Raw genomic sequence first — 20,737 nt, forward strand, 5'->3', positions numbered from 1 at the left:
TTATGGCACAAACAATGAGTCATATTTATTAATACTTAAATTGATAAGAAAAGTAATTTTAAAATACCAAACCTTGACAACAACAGGGTCAAATTTCAAAGTGCAAGAACAATCATAGTAAAATTGAACATGAATATAGAAATTTAGGATATATCTTTAGGGAATTGACACACCATTGGAAAAGGGGGGTCTAAATTTTTCTGTCCTCTTATGATTATTCTATGTAGTATGTTTCTCTATACCTGAAAAAATATTTTTAATATAATACATACACAATCCAAAGTAATCTAGACCCTCAATTTAAAAAAGAATCAGGGCTTTTAGTTAAGCTACAAATAGTTATAGTTTCAAATCATTTACTTCTAATCTTTGCAGTGATATAGAGGTCCAAATGTTCATAACACTGCTGAATTGCCCTCACGGGTGTTCTTAACAGTTATTTTTACAGAGCAGATACATTGGCATAATTCTTTAACAGTTAAATGTGTTTAAAAAATACTTTGACAGAAATACTTCCATCTAATGTTAGAGCTAAATGCAACAAATTTCATCAGAAAAGTACAAGGGTAGGCTCCCCAATTTTTTTTTCAGAAAAATATACTGCATATAATATGCTCATATGTTGAAAATTACTCAGAACATATGCTTTTATTTAATGTGAAGGCACAAGTATAAAGTAGTTAAAAGCAAATGCATTGTAATTGTTTATGCTGTAATCTGCCAGTACCAGTTCATAAAAGGATCTATCTGCAAACACATCACTGAAGATTCTTAGAGATTGTCAGTTCAGAAAGCAGTCTGAAAAGTCAAACTCTGTGTAGCAAATGAATGGCAATCATTGCAAGTCCCTTCGACTTCACTGTTGCACTGTCTGCTCACCAGCAACCACTTGGCTTTCTTCGTTCGTTGCATAGTCCAGATGGTCCATCACCTAAACATAAATAAAAGATGTCAGGAGATGTACATGTTTAACTTGCCCTCAGTTTTCACTAATTTTCCCAAAGGATTCCTACTTTTAAAAAAAGGTAAAGCAAGCTCTAGGAGATGTCAGAGGAACACAGAACCCTTCAGGAGACCTAACCCTGTGGCCGAGGCCAGCAGATCCCTGCTTGCTCTGGGGATCTCTCTCCAGTTCCCAACACCAACATTGCCCTTGTGGCAGTGGAAGCTCCACCACTAAAAGCAGGTATTTCTGATTAACATTCTAAGCATTAAAATGTCTAGCTATGAACGCCTACTTACAAAACTGGAAAAACCCTAAAAATTGCTCAACAAGTCACTGTGAGAATAGTCTCTCACTCTCTGACCTTAAGGTTATTAATTTAGGAATGATACATGCAATCTTAGAAACATTAAATGAGAAACAATTTTACAAAAACCAACTCAAAACGTGAATATATTTCAAAGTATTACTGCAGGTTAAAAAATATCTGAAAAACACAAAACCAAGAATTAATTTGTTGAAGGCTTATTTTGGAGGAGGAATGACCAGTTAAAACTTTTCTACAAATGGCCACTTTCTGCTTTGACCATATTCCCCACAAAAATTCTTTTCATATATTGGAATAAGGAAGAAGGGATTGCTCAACCACTTTTAATGTTTTTACCTGTTTCTCAGATAAAATTATTTTAGAAAATCAAGAGCACCATGTCTATATAAAGATTGTCCAACATTGTTGGATTAGTGATTGAATTTGGGCCTTGTGATACCCTGTTCTCCCTCACTTTTCTTGGAGATTGGAAGAAAGGGAGACCAGCAAGATACGTTTTCCTACTTTTGTAAATTGGCTTTACAAGTTTAGGGTTGTTTTTTTTTTTAAAGGAAGAGGCACGGTAATTTCCAAAAAGGAATCTCCAGACTAGCCAGATAAAAACGTATCATGAGTGGAGGCTCTCAGCTGACAACTATCTCACGTAATGGGAATAGCTTACAAACCCAAATGCTAAATACTTTATGATCATCCCTGCGCCCCAAACAACCAGTTGTGATGTCATTTAAAAAATTATTCTTGCCAAGGCTACTCCTAGATTAAGGTAGTTACAAGTTGTTAGGGCTTTGGGGGTGGGGGGATTCAAGACAGGTATCATCATATTTAAATACCTCACTACATGAAGAATAAGATAAAATTGTTGAACAGTTAGACATTTGGGCTCTTTTGTTCTAGAGGTTTAGAAGCTCTAGATGGAAGGGGGTAGTCACGAGAGGGAGAAAATTCAACACTCACTGACACTGGCAACTATAACCTATAGAAATAATAGTCTAGGTGCCCTTAGATATAACAGCTCTCCTCTTTCCTGATCTCCACCTACCTCACTGACATTATAATCATTTTAGTTAAATTATTTTCTCAAATAATATCTTTATTGACCTTACTCATTCCAATATAGCCCTTTCCTTCCCATATAATTCTGTTGTTCAATTCCATCGGGTGGGGCTATACAACCATCAATGCTATCAACTCTCCCCACCCCTCACCCCTGTCCGAGACACACACACACACACACACACACTTCCCCTACCCTCTGGGAACTGTTACTCCTGTCAGTGTCTCTGAGGGGTCATCTATCTTGACTACCATATACTGAGTGATCTTAAATGAACAAATGAACATACACAAGTCTAAAATGACCAAAGAGGTATATAACATACGAACCACAATAGTAAGGGGAGGGAATCTTAAAGAAACAGAGAATAATTATGTGGTTCATCAGTGCCTCACTGCATCCCGAGGCCCTTCTAGAGGGACTGTCCAATTGTCTGCTGGTGGACTTTGGGTCTCCACACCATCTAGTCCCTTGCATAACAATTTGGATGCATGTTTTTGAACTTGTGATACCTCTACCTGTTGACACCTCATGATCACACAGCCTGGTGTGTTCTTCTTTGTAGGCTTTGTTGCTTCCCTGCTAGATGGCCGCTTGTTTAACGCCAAGCTTTTAAGACTCCACACATTATAGCTTTTGATAGCCATGCACCATCAGCTTTCTTCACCACATTTGCTTATGCACCCATTTTTGTCTTCAGCGATTGGGTCAAGGAGGTGAGCATCATTGGGTGCCACATTATTTATTTATTTAAAAAAAAATAGTTCAAGGTTTGTTTGTTGATCTTTAGGAGTGTTTTCTGGTGGAGTCTGATAGGGTGCCATGCCCTGGCCGCAGTCTAGTTTTGGTATTCCCTTAGTACTTCGTCTGAGCAAATGAAGGGGGAGGAAGAGAGAGTGGCGCACATCTTGGCCCACCAAGCCTTGAGGATGATATCCCTGCTCAGACAACCAATGCACAGAGAGGGCCATATATGGCTGGCCCCACTACAAGACATGACATCCTCACTGACCCATAGTCCTACAGGGGACAACACTGGAGAAACAGTGTGGGAATTGCGCCCAATCTGACCCCACCACACCGAGGCAAAATACTAAGGGTGTGCAATAGAACAATGCCACATTATTAGAACAAGCCATTTTTGTACCGAGGTAAGATTTAAGTAGAGGCCCAAAGTCCATCTGTTTCCATGTTGAATTTACCCATATATACACACATATAAATGATTATACACATATTCATATATGTATATATATTTTGGGTTTTGTTTTTTCCTCCTACTCCACTATTATCCTTGCCTGTTTTTCACCGCTCAGTAATTCTTCTCAGACACAATTCAGTTGATCAAACATTCCCATAAAAGCTATACCCTTCTCACGGACTGACACTATACTCCTATCCCTCAAAATAAAATAATGAACATGAGCAAAAACGCTCCATACACTTTCAAAGCCAATTTTTTTGAGAACAACTCTATAAAACATTTTTCTTTTTCCTTACTCACTTAACAATAAAAACAATATAGAAACATAGAAAGTGACCTCAGAATAGCTTTCTATAATATATGAAAAAACTCAAATGAACAAGGATAATAACATTACTTGGTATAAATTGGTTTTGCATTCCTAAATCAGCACACTCAATTTGGAAAGGGGTCCCCTGCAATTGAGTTGACCAACCTGGGATTTACTTGTAGGCTTGCTTTTTTGGGAAGTGAACCAATCTCCAGAAACGAATCTAATGGAACACACATTAAGGGCGAGTAACTAGAGTTGTTGATTACTAAAGCAGACAAAGCCATTCTAAGAATCTGTGTATTTTGACTCATCAGTTACAGCTTGTGACTTCTAAAAATAATTAGAAGCACCTAGTGACATTTAGCAGACACAAACCTACTATTTATGGATATCAACAAACTGTGACTTATTTCCCACCTAGAGTAAAATAGCGCTGCGGATTATCACTGCAAAAATCTGATTAACTCCACTGATTTCATGTTAGAAAAGAAATACCCTCTAAAATTAAGGCTTTTCTTTTAATTTTTCTATATGTCAAGGTCATTAGGTCACTGGTTGATTTTCTCTCTAGAAAATACACTTTTATTTACTTTACACTGAGTAGAAGTTGGGTGTTGAGTAAAACCAAATAAATCGAACCGAGTCCTGTAGGTCTACAGCACCCCCCCCCAAATGTCCATAAATACTCAGTATGTTAAAAAGATAAGGGTATAACTAGCTATGTAAGGGTTTGGGGAAAAGACACACAAGTGAGATTTCTAAATTAGGGTTATTATAGGAAAACCCTTGCTATAGAAACAATTCTTTTTTAATTCAAAGAACTTCACAGAAGAGTTAGAAGGTTCCAAATAAAGAAATGGTAAGAGTTATTTCGATGAAATTTCCACATGACAGCAACTGACAAACTATGAGGGTGCCTCCCCCAAACCAGAATTTTTTTCAAAGCTATATATTTAAATGTTTTTTTCCAAAACAAGCTTATCACCTTCAAAGTACTCTCCACCATACTTAATTTATTTGTCAAATCTGTGATTCCATTCTTGGAAACATTTTCCAAATTCAGCTGTTTGGATGCCTGAGAGAACCTCCCTCATATTTTTCTTCACCTCTTCTATGTTGTCAAATTGCTGTCCTTTCATGTCCCTCTTCATTCAGGGAAATAAAAAGAAGTCACACAGAGTGAAGTCAGGTGAGTCAGAGGTATGGGGCAAGAGAACCATGGTTTTTCTTTGGCCAAAAAGTGGTGCACCAAGATGGCTGCCTGAGCAGGTGCAGTGTTGTGGTGGCAAAACCAGTCCCCCATTTGCCACAAATTAGGTCTTTTTTGTAGCACACTGTTACGCTATCTTATCAGAACCTCCAATTAGAAACTTTGATTAACAGTCTGACCTGTTGGAATGAACTCCAAATGCACAAGTCAACATTTTTGTCAGTTTGGGAAGTTGACGGACGTCCAGAATGAGATTTGTCATCAATCAACACTTCACCTTTTTTTTTCACCTTTTGTAACAGTTTTATTGATATAATTAGCATCCATGGAAAAATTTGTTAGTGGATTCCCCAAACTGTGTAATAATTAGTTACCAATTTCAGAACACATCCATCACCTCAAAAAGAAATTTTGTATTCTTTAAAAAAAAATTTTTTTTTAATAATTTTATTGGGGCTCATACAACTCTTATCACAATCCACACATGCATCAATTGTGTAAAGCACACTTATACATTTATTGCTCTCATCATTCTCAAAACTTGCTTTCCGGTTGGGTCATTTCACCTTTTTGAAATGAGAAAACTACTCATACACTTGAGTTTTTCAAATAGTGTTGTCCTTGTAAGCTGTGTTCAACATCACAAGTTTGTGCAGCATTTTTTTCCAAGCAGGAAACAAAATCTCATAGCTGCATTCTGTTCTCTCAAATCAGCCATTATGAAAAATGAAGTGAGTGTACAACTGCTTTCATGAAAAAATTCAGTGTGACCAGAGAGAACCTTCCCAGGAGATGCCACTGAGTGCACTAACTCAGAGCAAGTTGATGAATGCTTGCCTAGTGGGAAAAATTCAGACTACAAAAGCTTCACTCTGCCCAGTGCAATTCTGGGTTTTTGTGGGTACCCCCTCATATGTCATTTCTCATTTGTAAACAGCATAAGAGAACTGTCAGGATTTTAAAACATTTCCAGTGAAAAATCCTGTGTTTTACCACAGCTATACTTCTTATTGAACTCTCGTATCTGGCCCTGGAATCAAATCAAATGATTAATAGCATAAATAAATGTGCCATCACCTCAGTTTCTGAATTTACTTGTTTTTGTATTTAATTGCTTTTTAAGACCAGCACAAAAAACGTTTAGTACTTACAAAACAATCATTGCATATAAAGTTTATATAAGTTTAGTTTAAAGTTGTGAAAGTGTCTTGCTTTTATAATAGCGTATAGGTCCAAACAATTTTGGGGTAATTTTACAAGGGGTTATATACACACACAAAAGTGACTAAAGATCAGTGGATTAAGGACTGAACACTGGAGTTGCTTTGCATGAAGAATTTTAATAATATTAGCTGAGAATTTATGGTGTGTATAGCACTGCTGTAAGAACTGTGGTTGCTTGATGTGTAGGAGCTAATAACTCATGGAGGCATACTTAAATACCTACACTACAAGGCAGGCGTTAATAATTATTTAAAGTACAAAGTGCTAAAGAAATAGGGGGAAAGGTGAAACTGACTTCAATGGGAGGAGGCAGATTTTGAGTTTAGAACAGATCAGGGAAATGATGGAAAGACAGACTAGCAAAGCTATGGTGAAGATGAGGAAGATGAAGAGAGGGGGAAATACAGTTAGTCTAAGTGGCGAGGCAGTAACTGCCTGCAGGCTGCCCTACGGGTCCATCCCAAGGCTGTTCTACCTGGCTTGTTGAGGCTTCCCAGGCTGCTGTCCAGGTCTGTTACTGGCTGTAACACCCACCGACCTGAGCAAGCCCCGGGTTGACTGAATACGGGGATTACTTTCCCTCCTACCAGCCCTGAGATCTAACCTGGTTTTATGGATGAGGAGAAAAAATCTTAAGAGAAATGAATTGGCCACAAGTAATCCTAACACCTAAAACATATTGATTCCTCAAATGACAGTATTCAAGATAAAGTAATTTTAACTTTGAAAACACATGAGATTGAACTACTAAATAATTGATTTGTAAATTATATGCCAATAAAACTGTTTAAAATTATATGAGAAAGTTAAAGACAATAATAAAGTAGTTTATACTTGAGTAGAAGCTGACCCAAATATCAGCAGGACACCTAATTTTACCACAAAAACTGCATAAAAATGTGCTGAAAAACTCAGCTTATACATTAGTATATACAGTAAATACTATTACACACATAATTATACCATAATAGTAACAGCAACAACCTATGAGTGGATAGGGCTGAATATTGGCAAGCAATTGGGACTATACTCACGAATATATATAGGCTTGATTGTAAATATTTCTACTTATGTGCTCCTAATATATCAATGAATACCGTAAAGCATAAACCAACCCACATCAAATCCAGTGCAAGTGGGTCTTAGCAACACTATAGGATAGAGGAAAACTGACCCTCAGGGTTTCTGAGGCTATAAATCTTTACCAAAGACAACAGCCTCATTTTTATCCCACAGAGAGGCTAGTGGATTTGAATTGCTGACCTTGAGGTTAGCAGGCCAACACATAACCTATATTATACAACCAGGGCTCCTTACAGCAGAGAATACAGGGGCAAAGTTATGAAAATACATGACTATACCAAATACCTTGAGAGAATGAGGCTCTCATCCTGGGGGGCTGCTCAAGACCATTGTTCAAGATTAAGTAGAACAACATAGCCCACAAAGGCAATGTTCTCCATCCTACCTTGGTGACTGGGGTCTTAAAGGCTTATGTGTAAGGAGGTATCTTCCTGTCTGGAGCGAAATAAAGATGCATGTGGAAACAAATAATCCAAAGGGCTAATGGACTGTGAACCCCAGCCTCCACAGCATGGCAACTAGAGGAAACAGATGGTGCCGACTACCACTGCTGACTGACCTGAACAGGTTCAGCATCAGAGGACACAAAGAAATGTAAAAATCCAGGTTTACTAGTCTGATAGAGTCTGGTAGAACTCTAGACTTGGGCTTTTGGACACTCTTAAAACCTGAAAGTGAGCTTACTACAAGGCTCAACTTAAAGTCAAACAATAATTAACTAAACTAACACAGGCAATGAATGTACAAATGTGCTTTACACAACTGATCTAAGTATGGATTGTGATAAGCGTTGTATGAGCCCCTAATAAAATGAGTTTAAAAAAAGAAAAGAAAAGTAAACTAACACATTGCCATGGCGTCAATTCTGACTCACGGAGACCCTATGGGACAGGTCAGAACAACTGCCCCCGTGGATCCCTGAGGTCATAACTCTTTGTATCAGTAGGGAGTCTTCACCACCCTCCAACAGACAGGCCTAAGCATGAACAACAGCACCTGGGAGGTATGCACTCTCTAGGAGGAGATCAAAAGGATGGTATTTTCCCAGATGGCAGGAAGGGCTAGGAAAGGAGGACAATGGAAATGTCAAGCACAGGGAGGGCATTTTGCACAGTGCAATCAATCCCACAAAACAAAATGCTTATGAGTTGTTGAATGGAAACATTTGCTCTTTAAACTTTCACCCAAATTACAGAAAGTTAAAAAAAAAATCTAAGAGGATTTTTTTCCCCTTACATAAAACTGGAAGAGTTTTGTATAGGTTTTGTATTCAGTAACTTTCAAAACTGCTAATTTTGGGGTGGGAGTAGGACGGGGTGGGTTAAATAGGCTCTCTTCTGGTAGTAATTTAATTTTTAATATTATGCAATTAGCCTAACATTTCAGGATATGTCCATTCTTTGTAGTTTAAATTCAGTGTAAATGACATGGATGAGTCTAACAGAATTTGTTATCTGAGGCTTGTGATGGCTATCACATTCTTTTACAAATAAGTTAGAGAATCAGATTTAACAAACACCTGGAGTTTTAAGATCCAAACCAGGAAAATGAAAATCTAGTTAACAAATTGAAAAATAACATCCAAACTAACAAATAGGCTACAGCAAACAAACAAACAACTCTTTGACTCCTACAACGAGTAATAGCAAATGCATGCATAGTGTTTGTGCTCTGCTGCCTACTTACCATTCTTCCACCGATCAACATACATGAACGGGCTTCACAATGTTGGTTTAAAAATTTCAATTATAGATTCCCATAAACTTCTGGAAGTCCCTCTTATAATCCACAGAACAATTCTCAGAAGTAGGATGATTACAACATCCTTTGATAATTTAGGGAACCTCACTCACCCACTCTCACTGACTTCCAGTGATCTCCAGTAGGTTTCCGAAACCACCGTAACTGTCTATGTGTGTAGAAAATCCCGTCTTTCTCCCAGAGAGCTGCTGGTGGTTTCGAATTGCTGACCTTGTGGATCGCAGCCCAAGCGTAACAACTATACCACTGGGGCTCCTATTTAGGACACTTACGCGTCAAATAGTGAAGTGGTTGTCCCAGTGTCATTCACTGCCATCAAGTTGGTTTCAGCTCATAGTGACCCTACCGGGCAGTGTAGAACTGCCCCTGTGGGTTTCTGAGCCTGAAACTATGGAAGCAGAAGGTGGAGCAGCTGGTGACTTTAAACTGTTCCCGCACCATGGGGAGCTGCTCCAATGTCACACAGCTAGGAGTAACGGATTCACACTCAAGCATCCTGGAAGTAGGTTCCATTCTCCTTATCACTGTGTTATTTTATAGTCCATATGTCTTTCTCTAATAAAATTATCATATCACATTGCAAGATTTACCAAAGTTGTCCTGATAGCTGAGCACCCTCTTACTTCTTCATCATGCTTTACTATAGCACCTATATCTTTTTAGATACTTTTTAATGGATTTTCTTACAGTCAGTTATCATACTTAGGCCTTGCATCATGTGGTGAAGCTCCTGGACTCTGCTTTCATGGACTATTACTGGTTTGTGTCCAGTTACAGTGATCTTTTCCTTTACAGGTAGTTCATGTGAAGCAGAATTATATATATATAACTTCAAAATCACAATATGTTAAATAAAAAAAAAAAAGAAAGAAAGAAAAGAAAAATCACAGTATTTTAAGAATAAAACGTGGATGGTCCAAACCATAGAATTTGGCCATAGGCAATATGAGTATAAATGGATATCTTGGTTGAATTCCTTCCTTACCTACCACCTCCTTTTCTCCCCACTGAACATCAGAGGGAGAAGGGAGGAATTAGACTAACTCAGAGAATATTTCCTAAGAAACCTTGAATCATTCTATTCAAACAGATAACATCTCTAATTACTCAGCTACTTCAAGCCTAAAGATTGGTGTGAGGCTAGAATGGCTGGGAAAGGCTCTTCCCATTTTTCTCCAGCTACTTTTCTATTACTTAAAAAAATGCAGACATGTATTCCTTTGTAACTGAAACACAGCTGAGAAGGATAATTAAAGTGGAAATAAATGTTAGGGCCTGTCTATGGAAGAATTTTATTAGCTTCCAATAAGGATATGAGTCTACACATCATTCAAAATAGAGAAAGGATAACTAGAAATACTTCAATAGACATCTTTTCAATTATACCCAGATTTTCACCAATTTTTGGACAATTCCTTGAAGAAAAAAATTACTGTTGTCAAAAAAAATTTTTTTTAATTGCGAGGGGCCCTGAGTTTTTTTAAACGAAAAGGGGGTGGTAGGCCAAATAAGTTTGGGCACGTGTATTCTGTTCTCTTGCTGGCACTACCAAGTTTCCATCTCTTTCTTGTATGTCAGACTTACTTATTTAATGGCTTATTACTACTCTTTTCCTGGAGGCATTTCGATACATCCAACACAGGATTCAATGATGAACACTTCCTTCCCAAACCTACTGTCCTTTATTTCAAGCTACCTACTCAATCAAAAAAAATGTTGGGCACTCCTTCTTCCTCCTATCCCCACACTAAATCTAATAGATTCCTAATGATGCTTCTAATGACTTTGACCATTTCTCTTCATCTTACTATTTTACCTAACTCAGGCTGCTATTGTTTCTCCTGTAATGCCTTTCTTCAATCCCTCTTCTAGATTTTAAATACTTTTAAGTGGTCACTGATGTCTGTAAAGTTCCAAATATTTTACGTAGATTGGAAAAGCCCATAGGCTCTTTCTGCAGCTCCCCTATTAGTTAACATTATAGTCACCCTAAATTTTATTTGGGTCCTAGAATGTTCCCTTTCCTTCTGAGTCTTTGTACCTATGTTTACCTCAATGTGGAACATATAATCTCAAGATAAATGTAATTGATTTTTTCAGGGAGCCTTTCCCGCTCATAGATGGCCCTGTCATGCAACCACATGCCCTGGAGGTCCTGCGCCTGGCTTTCATGGCACCACAACTCCTCCTCTCAGCACACTGGACTCTGTTGTTAGTGACTTCATCTGCACTCCCTACTAGACTCTCGCTTTCACAAGGCCACAAGAACACCTGTTTGTAATTTGTTCACCTTGTGTTACCAGCACCTTGCTCACAGAACTGCTAGACAAACATTTGCTAAATGAACTATACAACCATAAAATAAAAACACAGGAATTAAGATCACTTTTGAGGATATGACTTTTAAAGCTAGTCACAGAGTGTCTGTGTAGGATACTTTTATTTTTAAAAAAATCTATATAAAATAAAAAAGGAAACCTGTATGTAAGAATCACCTTCATAAAAAAGTTAAACGCTATCACCTTAGTTTAGCCAAGGATGTTGAGATGGTAAGGAAATTCCATGTATACGGATGTGTAAGTTGAGGCACTAGGATTGTGATAGCCAAGGCAGGTATTATTTAATTCACACCTCAAAGAAATGATGTAATTCTAGATCCATGCTTCTTCCAATTAAAGAAGTATGTTGAACTTCATGGGTTCAGCACCTCTTATAAATATAGATGACACTATGGACAAGCCATCAGCCAGATGTGAACTTTGAGCTGTTTATCTGGGAACAGAATTGCAGTCATCCATCTAAAGTTGTCTGCCTTTTTGCTCAGGTGACCATGGATGCATATGCATGAGGGCAGGTGGAGGAGGGTAAGTCATAACAGAGCAAAAACAGAGCTAAGTGCCTCACAAAGGAGTCAATACCAAGTCCCTAATCTCAACAGGCTAGCTTTCCCCAATCCCTACCAAGTTCAGCGCAAACAAACTGTACTAGGAAACCAGGAAAAGAAGGGGTTTAACTGCAATGAAAACAACTCAAATGTAACAGACTATAATAACTAGACTGTCTCTGTTCTAGAATTTTAAACAAAGGTTAAACTTGTCAGATTTAAATCTACAATGAACACGGGATAATTTAGTTAGGCCATTTAGATATTGAAGAGAGTATACTTTTTAGCTGTAAAACTCTAGGACTCTTATTAAAATTCAGTACTTATTTTACATCTCTCTCATGAAATGTACTTTGGTGTGCATTTTGAAAATTCAAGATGAAATGCCATTTTCCCTGAAGCTCTCTCACTTCTTGGTAGCTGTCTCGAGGCGCCAGGTTTGGGCATCAACTTTCAGTGGGGTGAGAACAGATGATGCAGCAGGTGAACAGTGGGGGTGAGGGAAGTGTGGGGAGAACCGGTGATACGCTGACAGATTTAAAGTAACTCAAACAGTCAGTGGCCAACCAGAGTTAAGAAACTAAGTTAACAACAACGACAAATTGGTAACTGAAGCATAAGCATTTACCTGGTAGCTGCTACCTTTCCAGAACTTCTTCATTTCCTTACGTCTCCATGCAACAATTGAGGCAGTAATAAGAGTACAAGGTACCAAGTAGAGGAGAGCAGGTTGCCCCTTTTTCATCAGCACCAGGACAACAAATGTCAGTATCATGCCCACCGCATAGGCTGCAAGAATAATACCAAGTATCGGTCATTTCTACACGTTACTGACTGGATTGCCTTTCTTACTGAAGTATGGGTTTAAAAATATTTCTGAGGACATTTTTGCCTCGACTTCTCTTCATAATTTCATTATTTTCATAGAAAGTAATTGAGAGCTTTAAAAAAATTTTTAAACTGCTATTAATATTCATGGAATCATTTATCACTGAGAAAGATTATAGTGATTTAAGAAAGCCTCTCGTGTTAAAATCTTAGTTAAAATTTGTAACTAGAGGAACTAAATGTTATTTTGAGAAATCTTCCTACAGATTGAGTACACATTTCTTAGGTTTTTAAAATAAGTACATACCAAATGAGATTTGTTAGTTTCTTAGTGACTCAGTTCTATTACTTAGAATATTAGAACTGGAATGAAAGCCCTTTGTGGTCAATTTAGTCCTTCGTTTATAAATGAGGCAATGGAGACTGAGACCTAAGTAACTTGCTCATTTACATAGCAGAATTGATGGATTCCCCATTGCCTTATTGAGTGTTCTTTTATTCTAGCAGGCTGACTGCTGTTAGACTCTTAATGTTAATGCTCTTAGGGCATACAATACGCCACAGTTCACAAGGCTTTTCTTTTCTTTATAGTTTAATCAATTAAACTAACTTCCACCTGTCCTTTCACATACCTGTTCTTTCTTGCTGTCAGGACACCTATTTCTCACATCCTCCCTCCCTATTATAAATACATACTTTCAGTTTGCTGGACTCAATTCCACTGTGGACTTGAAAGACTGGCTAGCTAATGGAGGCTATTTACCTGACATGAGAGCTTTGGGAAGTAAACTTTGGGACAGTTCCTTAATATATTCAGGACTGGTAAAAGTATTTTTATTTCTTATATTTTTCCTTTTTTTAAAAAAAAACACTACTCATAATACTAGAAACAGAGTAACACTACTTCTGCTGCCCCAGGTGAGATGGTATTACACCATAAATACATATATATATAAAGGCTCCAAAACCTTGTGATAAAAATATTAAAGTTTAACTATCCCCTTTGATTGAAAATTTTGTCGTATGCTTAATAGCACAGAATTAGAATGCAGAATTCCTTATTTTCAGATCTCTACTTTTTCTTCCAGGCAACTGAACATATAATATAGGTGAAAAACAAGAAATTTACCAATTATTGATGAAACATAATATATAGAAGAACCAATCTGAACATCAAATCTTCTACAGTACGCAATCAATAGACCTAAAAAAAAAAAACCATATAATTTTCTTAAAACAACTACAAGAGAAACTCAACAGTATCTATGTAACTTTTTGTGTTTAAGTTCCAGTATTGCATCATGGTATTATTAAAGCACCTTGAATTCTAGACAAAGTTTTACATGCAGACTTTTAGAATTTATGACCATGGTGAATTTCCAAGACTCTTAACTGTTTACAGAATAGAAAGCCCCGTATTTCTCCTGTGCTTGTGGTTTCAAACTGCTGACGTTTTGGATCACAGTCTAACGCACAACCCACTATGCCATGAAGGCTCCTTACCTAGTACAATAAAATGATTTGGCATTTTAATACAAGAAAGGTCAACTAAAAATGAAATACAGGCTCTGGTTTGTGGACACATAGGTAGGTGGAAATAACACATTTACTACATACCATCTATACTCGAGTATATGCCGACCTGAGTATCAGCTGAGGCACCTAATTTTACCACAAAATCGCATAAAAAATGTGCTGAAAAACTAGGCTTATATACGAGTATATACGGTATCTCTTTTAAGAACTTTGTTGAACCACCTCAAAGAAGAAATCTCAGAACTGTACTTACTAAATCAATCCTATTAAAGAACACCAAGAATGACATTTAACCATTTAAAATTTCTTTAAAATGGTTACCTTATTTGTTATCTTTATTAATTTTGAATGAATTAGTTTTGGACCCTGCATAATCAACAACTTCCATAATAGTAGTCCTTGTTATTTTTACCACATTTGCCATTTAATCATGCTTCCACATTAAAAAAAAAAAGCTATCTTTTTAACCCAAATTAGTATTTAGTCTTTAAGATTAAGTCATATATTATCAAAAACTCTGCTCTTTGCAGAAATGTTTGTTTGACACCTTTAACATTTACTATGGGAAGTCGATTCCAAGTCATAGTGATACTACACAAGATTTTATGTAGCACTGGAGTAGACCTAGTAAATTTAGGGGTAAATGTAAAGATAGAGCTACTCAAGGAACCGAAGGTTCACGCACGAGAACAGCTTTTGGTTGCTTACAACATAATCTTTTTTAAAAATAACATTTTATTGAACTTTAGGTGAAAGCTCACACAGTAATTTAGGTTCCCTTTGAGCAATTTCCACGCAAATTGTTCAACGACATTAGTTACATCTATCACAATGTGCCAATATTCTCTTTAACCACATTCAGCTTGTTCTTTCTCCCACTGCATTTTCCCAGCCCCTCATCTTCGCATCTTCACAAAGTGCACTTTCTGAGGGGACAAGCTGACATCAATCCCATTTGCTTTTTCTAAGACAACTTTTGAGCCATGGGCAATATGAGAGGGCCTCATGACAAAATTCCATGGTCTTCATTCCATTTTCACGAACTTTTTGAAATCCCCTTGCATATTTTGTCTAGTACAATTCAGGCTTATTTTCTCACCCTGATAATTATTTTTTAAACATTTTCTCTTATTGTCATTGTTTTAACACCAGCCAGAACTACTTGACAGTGACTGCTGTTAATGTTGGTGACTTGATTCTGATCGTGGTGACCACTGTGTGACAAAACAGAACTGCCCCATACAGTTTTCTTGGCCACCATCACTGTAGACGCCGATCACCAGGCCATTCCCCAGCAGAGCTGTTGTGTAGGCACAAACCACCAGCATTCTCATTAGCAGCCCAGCAAGTGCTCACTTGTGTCACCAAGGGCACCTTAACACAGATACAGTAAAAAATGTTTAACTTTTTATTGTGATTTACATAAACGTTTACAGAGAAAATGGTTTGCTATCTAATAACTCAGACATGTCTTATTTTGTAACATTGCTTGCCATCCCCATAATGCAACAGCACTCTTCCCACTTCCTTTCTGTTTCCCATTTCCGTTCATCCTTCTCACCTACCCTTCCTGCCCTCTGTGTTTTATCCCTGGGCGAGGGCCACCCTTTTGATCTCCTACGGTTGGAAGAGTGCATTCTCTACCCATTTATAAACTATCAAGGGCTCATGTGGGAGGGGGGAGCGGGGAGGGAGGGGAAAAATGAGGACCTAATGTCGGGGGTTTAAATGGAGAGAAAATGTTTTGAGAAATGATGTACAAATACGCTTTACACAATTGATGTGTGTATGGATTGGGATAACAGTTGTATGAGCCCCTAATAAAATGTTTAAAAAAAAAAAAAGAGTGCATTCTCTTGTGTTACTGTTTACCTAACAGGTCTGTCTATTGTTTGACTTAAAGCTTAAGTAATTCTAAGATACATTTTATACATAATAATTTTTAATCAGTATGTTTTTGCTGACATTCCCACATACCTGGTACAATAATGTCGCCAAAACCCAATACTGACACTGGCATGAGGCATACGCTCATGACTGAGAAAGATATCAGCTTTGGGACCCTGATGACAACTGGTAACTGTAAGAAAAAAGCAAAACACAAACGATCACCATGCCTTTTAGGGTCCTTTACCCGTCTCTTTCAGACAGAGAGACTGACAGAATCATTTCTGAACAATGCTAGAGAACTTCAAATCAGAGGACATAAATTCTATATGAGAAACTTTGGAAAAATGAAACACACAACACACAGGTAGGATTAACAGTATTAACCCAGTATTCCCACATCTAATCTTTAACATTTTAAAAATTCAAGAATAGGACTAAGGCTTTGAAATAGTTTTGTTTGGTTGGTTTTTTTTGGGCAATCTGGATTTTCCCCCCACCAAAAAGAGTCTTATCTCAAGAGGGTGTGATTTAAAGTCCAATGAACATATCTGAACATATCCTTACTTTCTCATGGGGAGCTGAGGGCTGAGCAGAGGCTTCCACAAAGTTTCCATCATTCTAGGATGAAACCCAAGTCAACAGGTATTTAATAATCTAGAATAGCTAAGAAAAGGGCTGTAGTTTGTGAAAAATAAAGTTTTACAATACCTTAGCATGCACTACACACCCAAGGAACACATGGGAAGGCAAATGATTCATTAGACCCACAAACATACACTGAGCAGCAAATCCTATTGCTCACCATCCCTACCTTTTCATTATTTCCAAAAGGTCCTGCTGCAAGTTCAACCATGATACTCTCGCCATTCTAAAATCAAGAAGGAAGATAGAAGAAGTTGTGCAACCATTTACAGGAAACAAACTGCACGATTAAGTAGCATGCCTTACGACATACTGTATATAAACTGAAAATGGGCCATAAGCCCATTGCTGCTGCGTCATTTTCAACTCAGAGAGACCCTACAAGACAGAGGAAAACTGCTCCACAGGGTTTTCAATGCTGGGAGCTTTTTGGGAGCAGACTGCCACATCTTTTCCCTGGTAGGTTTGAACCACAGGTTTCTTAGTCAGCAGCCACACACTTTGAACACCAAATCACCAGAGCTCCTTAAAATGGGTTGCAGCCTGCTTTTCTCGCAAAACAGTCTCTGAAGATAACATACATTGAAATCATCTATACCAAAGCCCTAATGGTGTAGTGGATACTCTTTGGGCTGCTAACCACAAGGTCAGCAGTTCAAAACTGCCAGATATGTAGCAGGAGAAGGTGAGGCTCTCCCTTAAAGAGTTACAGTCGTGGAAACCTACAAGGGCATATCTGCCCTGTCCTATAAGGGTTGATGTGAATCACTGACTTGATGGCAGTGAGTTGTATACAAACTTCACCCAACATACTGCTTACGTCATCAGAAGTCAACCATCATTAGAAATGGATAATAAACCATGCGTAGATTACTGAAGTGAACTTCTGAGCACTGCCTTATTCTGACATATTAAGATCGGACATTCACAGCACTCTACAAGTATTTTAGTGATAATATGTCCTAAGTGAACGGTTCTACGTCACTTTCAGTAATAAGCCTGCATGCTGCGGCTACTGTTGTTGGGTGCCAGCCAGTCGGTTCGACTCATATTAACCCTCTGGACAACAGAAGCAAACGCTGCCTGGTCCTGTGCCTCCCTCACAAAGGCTTGAGCCCAGGTTGCAGCCACACTGACTAAGGCTACAAAAAATACTAAGACATGTAACTTCAAAATAAGTATTGGTAAGTTTATTTGGATAAATGTGTAACATGTATTCCAGCTACTCACCAAAGCAATAAAACAACAGATGAACTTGAAAAGATTGAACCCTAGAGAAGAAGAGAAACTTCTCTCTCCTGACTCCTTCCAACTTTAGCCCTGCCTGCTTTCTACGGTCCAATCAAAATATTAATCTTAACTGAATTTCCCTCCCTGTGTCTGACTAAAGGCTATTTTTGTTTTTATGGGGGCTGTGTGAGGAGTTCATTAAAAAGTTCCTTCCTGACTGTGTGGGACGGGGAAACACGTTGAGGTAGCAAGCTAAAGGTTACACAAAGCACCCATTTTACACTTCACTTTACTGACACATATCAGAGAGTAGGCCGTAGGAAAGCGTACGAGTTTTAGGTAAATACCATGGACTAACTATACTAATATATGGGTGGGGCACATTAGAGAAATGATGTCAGTGTTTTTAGAAGAATCTTGCTGATAACATGAGCCAAGTAGAAGGGATAAAATGTCCAAGCCCTCAAAATCTTTTCCTCATGCTAAGCCTTTGGGTTACAGAAAGGTTAAGAAGTCAAAGAGTTTAAGAAAATAAACTGATACTGAATATACCTTCTTAAAACAAATTCCTAGGTTGTGATCAAATTTCTGGATTAAGACCACACTCTGGTTCATTGTCTAATTGCTATATAAAACATTCAACTGAAAATCATCACTGTCATCCTCTCACATTAACAAATTTGAATAACTTATTATTTTAAGATATTATATCAAGTCCAATGGTGGATAAAAAAATGAGTAAGGCAGGTTTTTAACTGTCCATATTCATTGCCTACCTGCCTTACCAACTCACTATAAGACCACTAATAGTTGGGTCAAGGACATATTTAGAATATCCAATATTCAATACTTTAAAACCATAACATCAGAAATTAAATACCTGGGTTTTAGGTTGTTACTTATTAAAGTGAGATCTGTAATCGATAGAAACAAACAAGAAGGTACTAAAGTCTGTAACAGTAAACTTCAAAGAGTACTTTAGTCTTTCCCACCAGGTCAAATTGCTGGAAATTATATTCCTAATCAATAGAAACTAAGATGGGAAAAAATGAAACATTTCCTAATCACAGAAGAAGGAAAGTCAGAGGCGCCTTTATTACTACCCTGTGCCTTTTAAGTTATTGAATATTTTTATGAAAAGATATTAAAAATTTTGTGTGTAGACATGTTTGACATTTATAAAGTGTATATCGTGATAAAATGGTCAATCCCATTGTTGAATGGTTCACCGTGTGGGGTGGGAAGGGGCAACTCTATATCAGATAACATGAAATTGCTCAATGAAGCAAACAGCTCATCATTAGGGCACAGGCATGTGCTAGTAGCACAGTTTTGTAGTTAGGGTCCACGCAGCTGATCCAAACTCATGGTGATCCTATGCACAAGTCAGAGAAATGCTGCCCGATCCTGTGCTATCACCATGATAAGTTACAGCTTAGACCATTGTGATCGTAGGACTCTCATTGGCTGATTTTTCCAAAGATCTTCAGGTCTTTCTTCCTAGTCTGTCTTACTCCACTGAAACATGTTGAGCAACAGAGCAACACTCAAACTTCCACTCACAGATGAGGTGTACTGGCCAGGAGTTGAACCCTAGTCTCTTATATGAAAAAAACAATGAGTTGAAATAAAACATGGAAGGTAAGCACACAAACCAAACCCCCTGCTGCTGAGTCGATTCTGACCCATTATGCCCCTATCAAACTAGGGTCAATACGCATCGCCATGGGGTCGATTCCTGTAAGACAGGCTGGAACTGCCCATGTGGGTTTCAGAAACCGTAACTCTGTACGGGAGTAGAAAGCCTCATCTCTCTCCAGTGGAGTGACTTGGGCTTCTAACTAACAACCTTGTGGCTTGTGGTTAGCAGCCCAGTGCGTAACTGCCCTACCACCAGGGCTCCTTAGTAACCCTACAAGGCAGAATGAAACTACTTCAAAGCATCTCCAAGTCTGTAAATCTTTTTTTTTTTTTTTCAAGTCTGTAAATCTTTATAGAAGCACATTGCTACAACTTTTTCCTACAGAGTGGTTGGTGGATTTGAACTGCCAACCTTTCAGTTAGTAGTCCTATGCTTAATCTACTGTGCCACCAAGGCGTCCACAGCAATGTAGGTAGCTATAATTTGGGGCAATTAAATATAATAAAACCTGCAAAAGCCATAACCTGTGTAAGCCAGAAACCTGTCAGAGAAGAAAACACAACTATTTCCGACTAAATAAAGCAGTACACCCCTGACAAAGTTTAAGATTCTCATCTTTTAGCATATTTCCTCATGAATTTAAAAATTCCAAAGGTCATACCTTTGTGATGAACGGTGTTATGAATACAAAAAAAACATCATAGAGGAGGAGAAGGCCTAGAAGTATCACACATGACTGTCAAGGGAAGAAAAAAAGTAAAGGTCAAATTTCTCACACCTAAGTTTAGGAGGTTACACTACTTTGTAAGTACAAATAAATATATGAACATATATTTGAATATTATCTTCTATTACACCAACATTTTAATGATTTCTTGCTAATTAGAAGCATAATGAAGAATTCATTCAACTACTAATGACTTAAAACTTTTTTTTTTTATCAGGGGAGAGTGTGAACGCAGTTC

At 37.8% G+C, this 20,737-nt stretch overlaps 1 protein-coding gene across 2 annotated transcripts in view; it reads right to left on the bottom strand.

Annotated features, from left to right (window-relative positions):
• Positions 1–20,737, bottom strand: part of SPPL2A (signal peptide peptidase like 2A) — a 34,594-nt gene continuing 13,857 nt past the window's right edge. The window contains exons 9-15 of one of the 2 annotated variants that reach the window (XM_045286487.1): positions 20,434–20,508; positions 17,070–17,126; positions 16,823–16,876; positions 16,346–16,448; positions 13,962–14,036; positions 12,633–12,793; positions 1–931 (exon numbers count right to left, since the gene is read on the bottom strand). In XM_045286487.1, coding sequence (XP_045142422.1) covers positions 857–931; positions 12,633–12,793; positions 13,962–14,036; positions 16,346–16,448; positions 16,823–16,876; positions 17,070–17,126; positions 20,434–20,508 — 600 coding nt within the window. In that variant the 3' untranslated portion in view covers positions 1–856. The remainder of the gene's footprint in view (positions 932–12,632; positions 12,794–13,961; positions 14,037–16,345; positions 16,449–16,822; positions 16,877–17,069; positions 17,127–20,433; positions 20,509–20,737) is intronic. The other variant, XM_004709427.4, reaches the window with a different exon arrangement.

Source organism: Echinops telfairi, unplaced genomic scaffold (genome assembly GCF_000313985.2).
Source record: "Echinops telfairi isolate 266 unplaced genomic scaffold, ASM31398v2 ScPeMD7_8;HRSCAF=38, whole genome shotgun sequence".
NCBI classification, from domain to species: domain Eukaryota; kingdom Metazoa; phylum Chordata; class Mammalia; order Afrosoricida; family Tenrecidae; genus Echinops; species Echinops telfairi.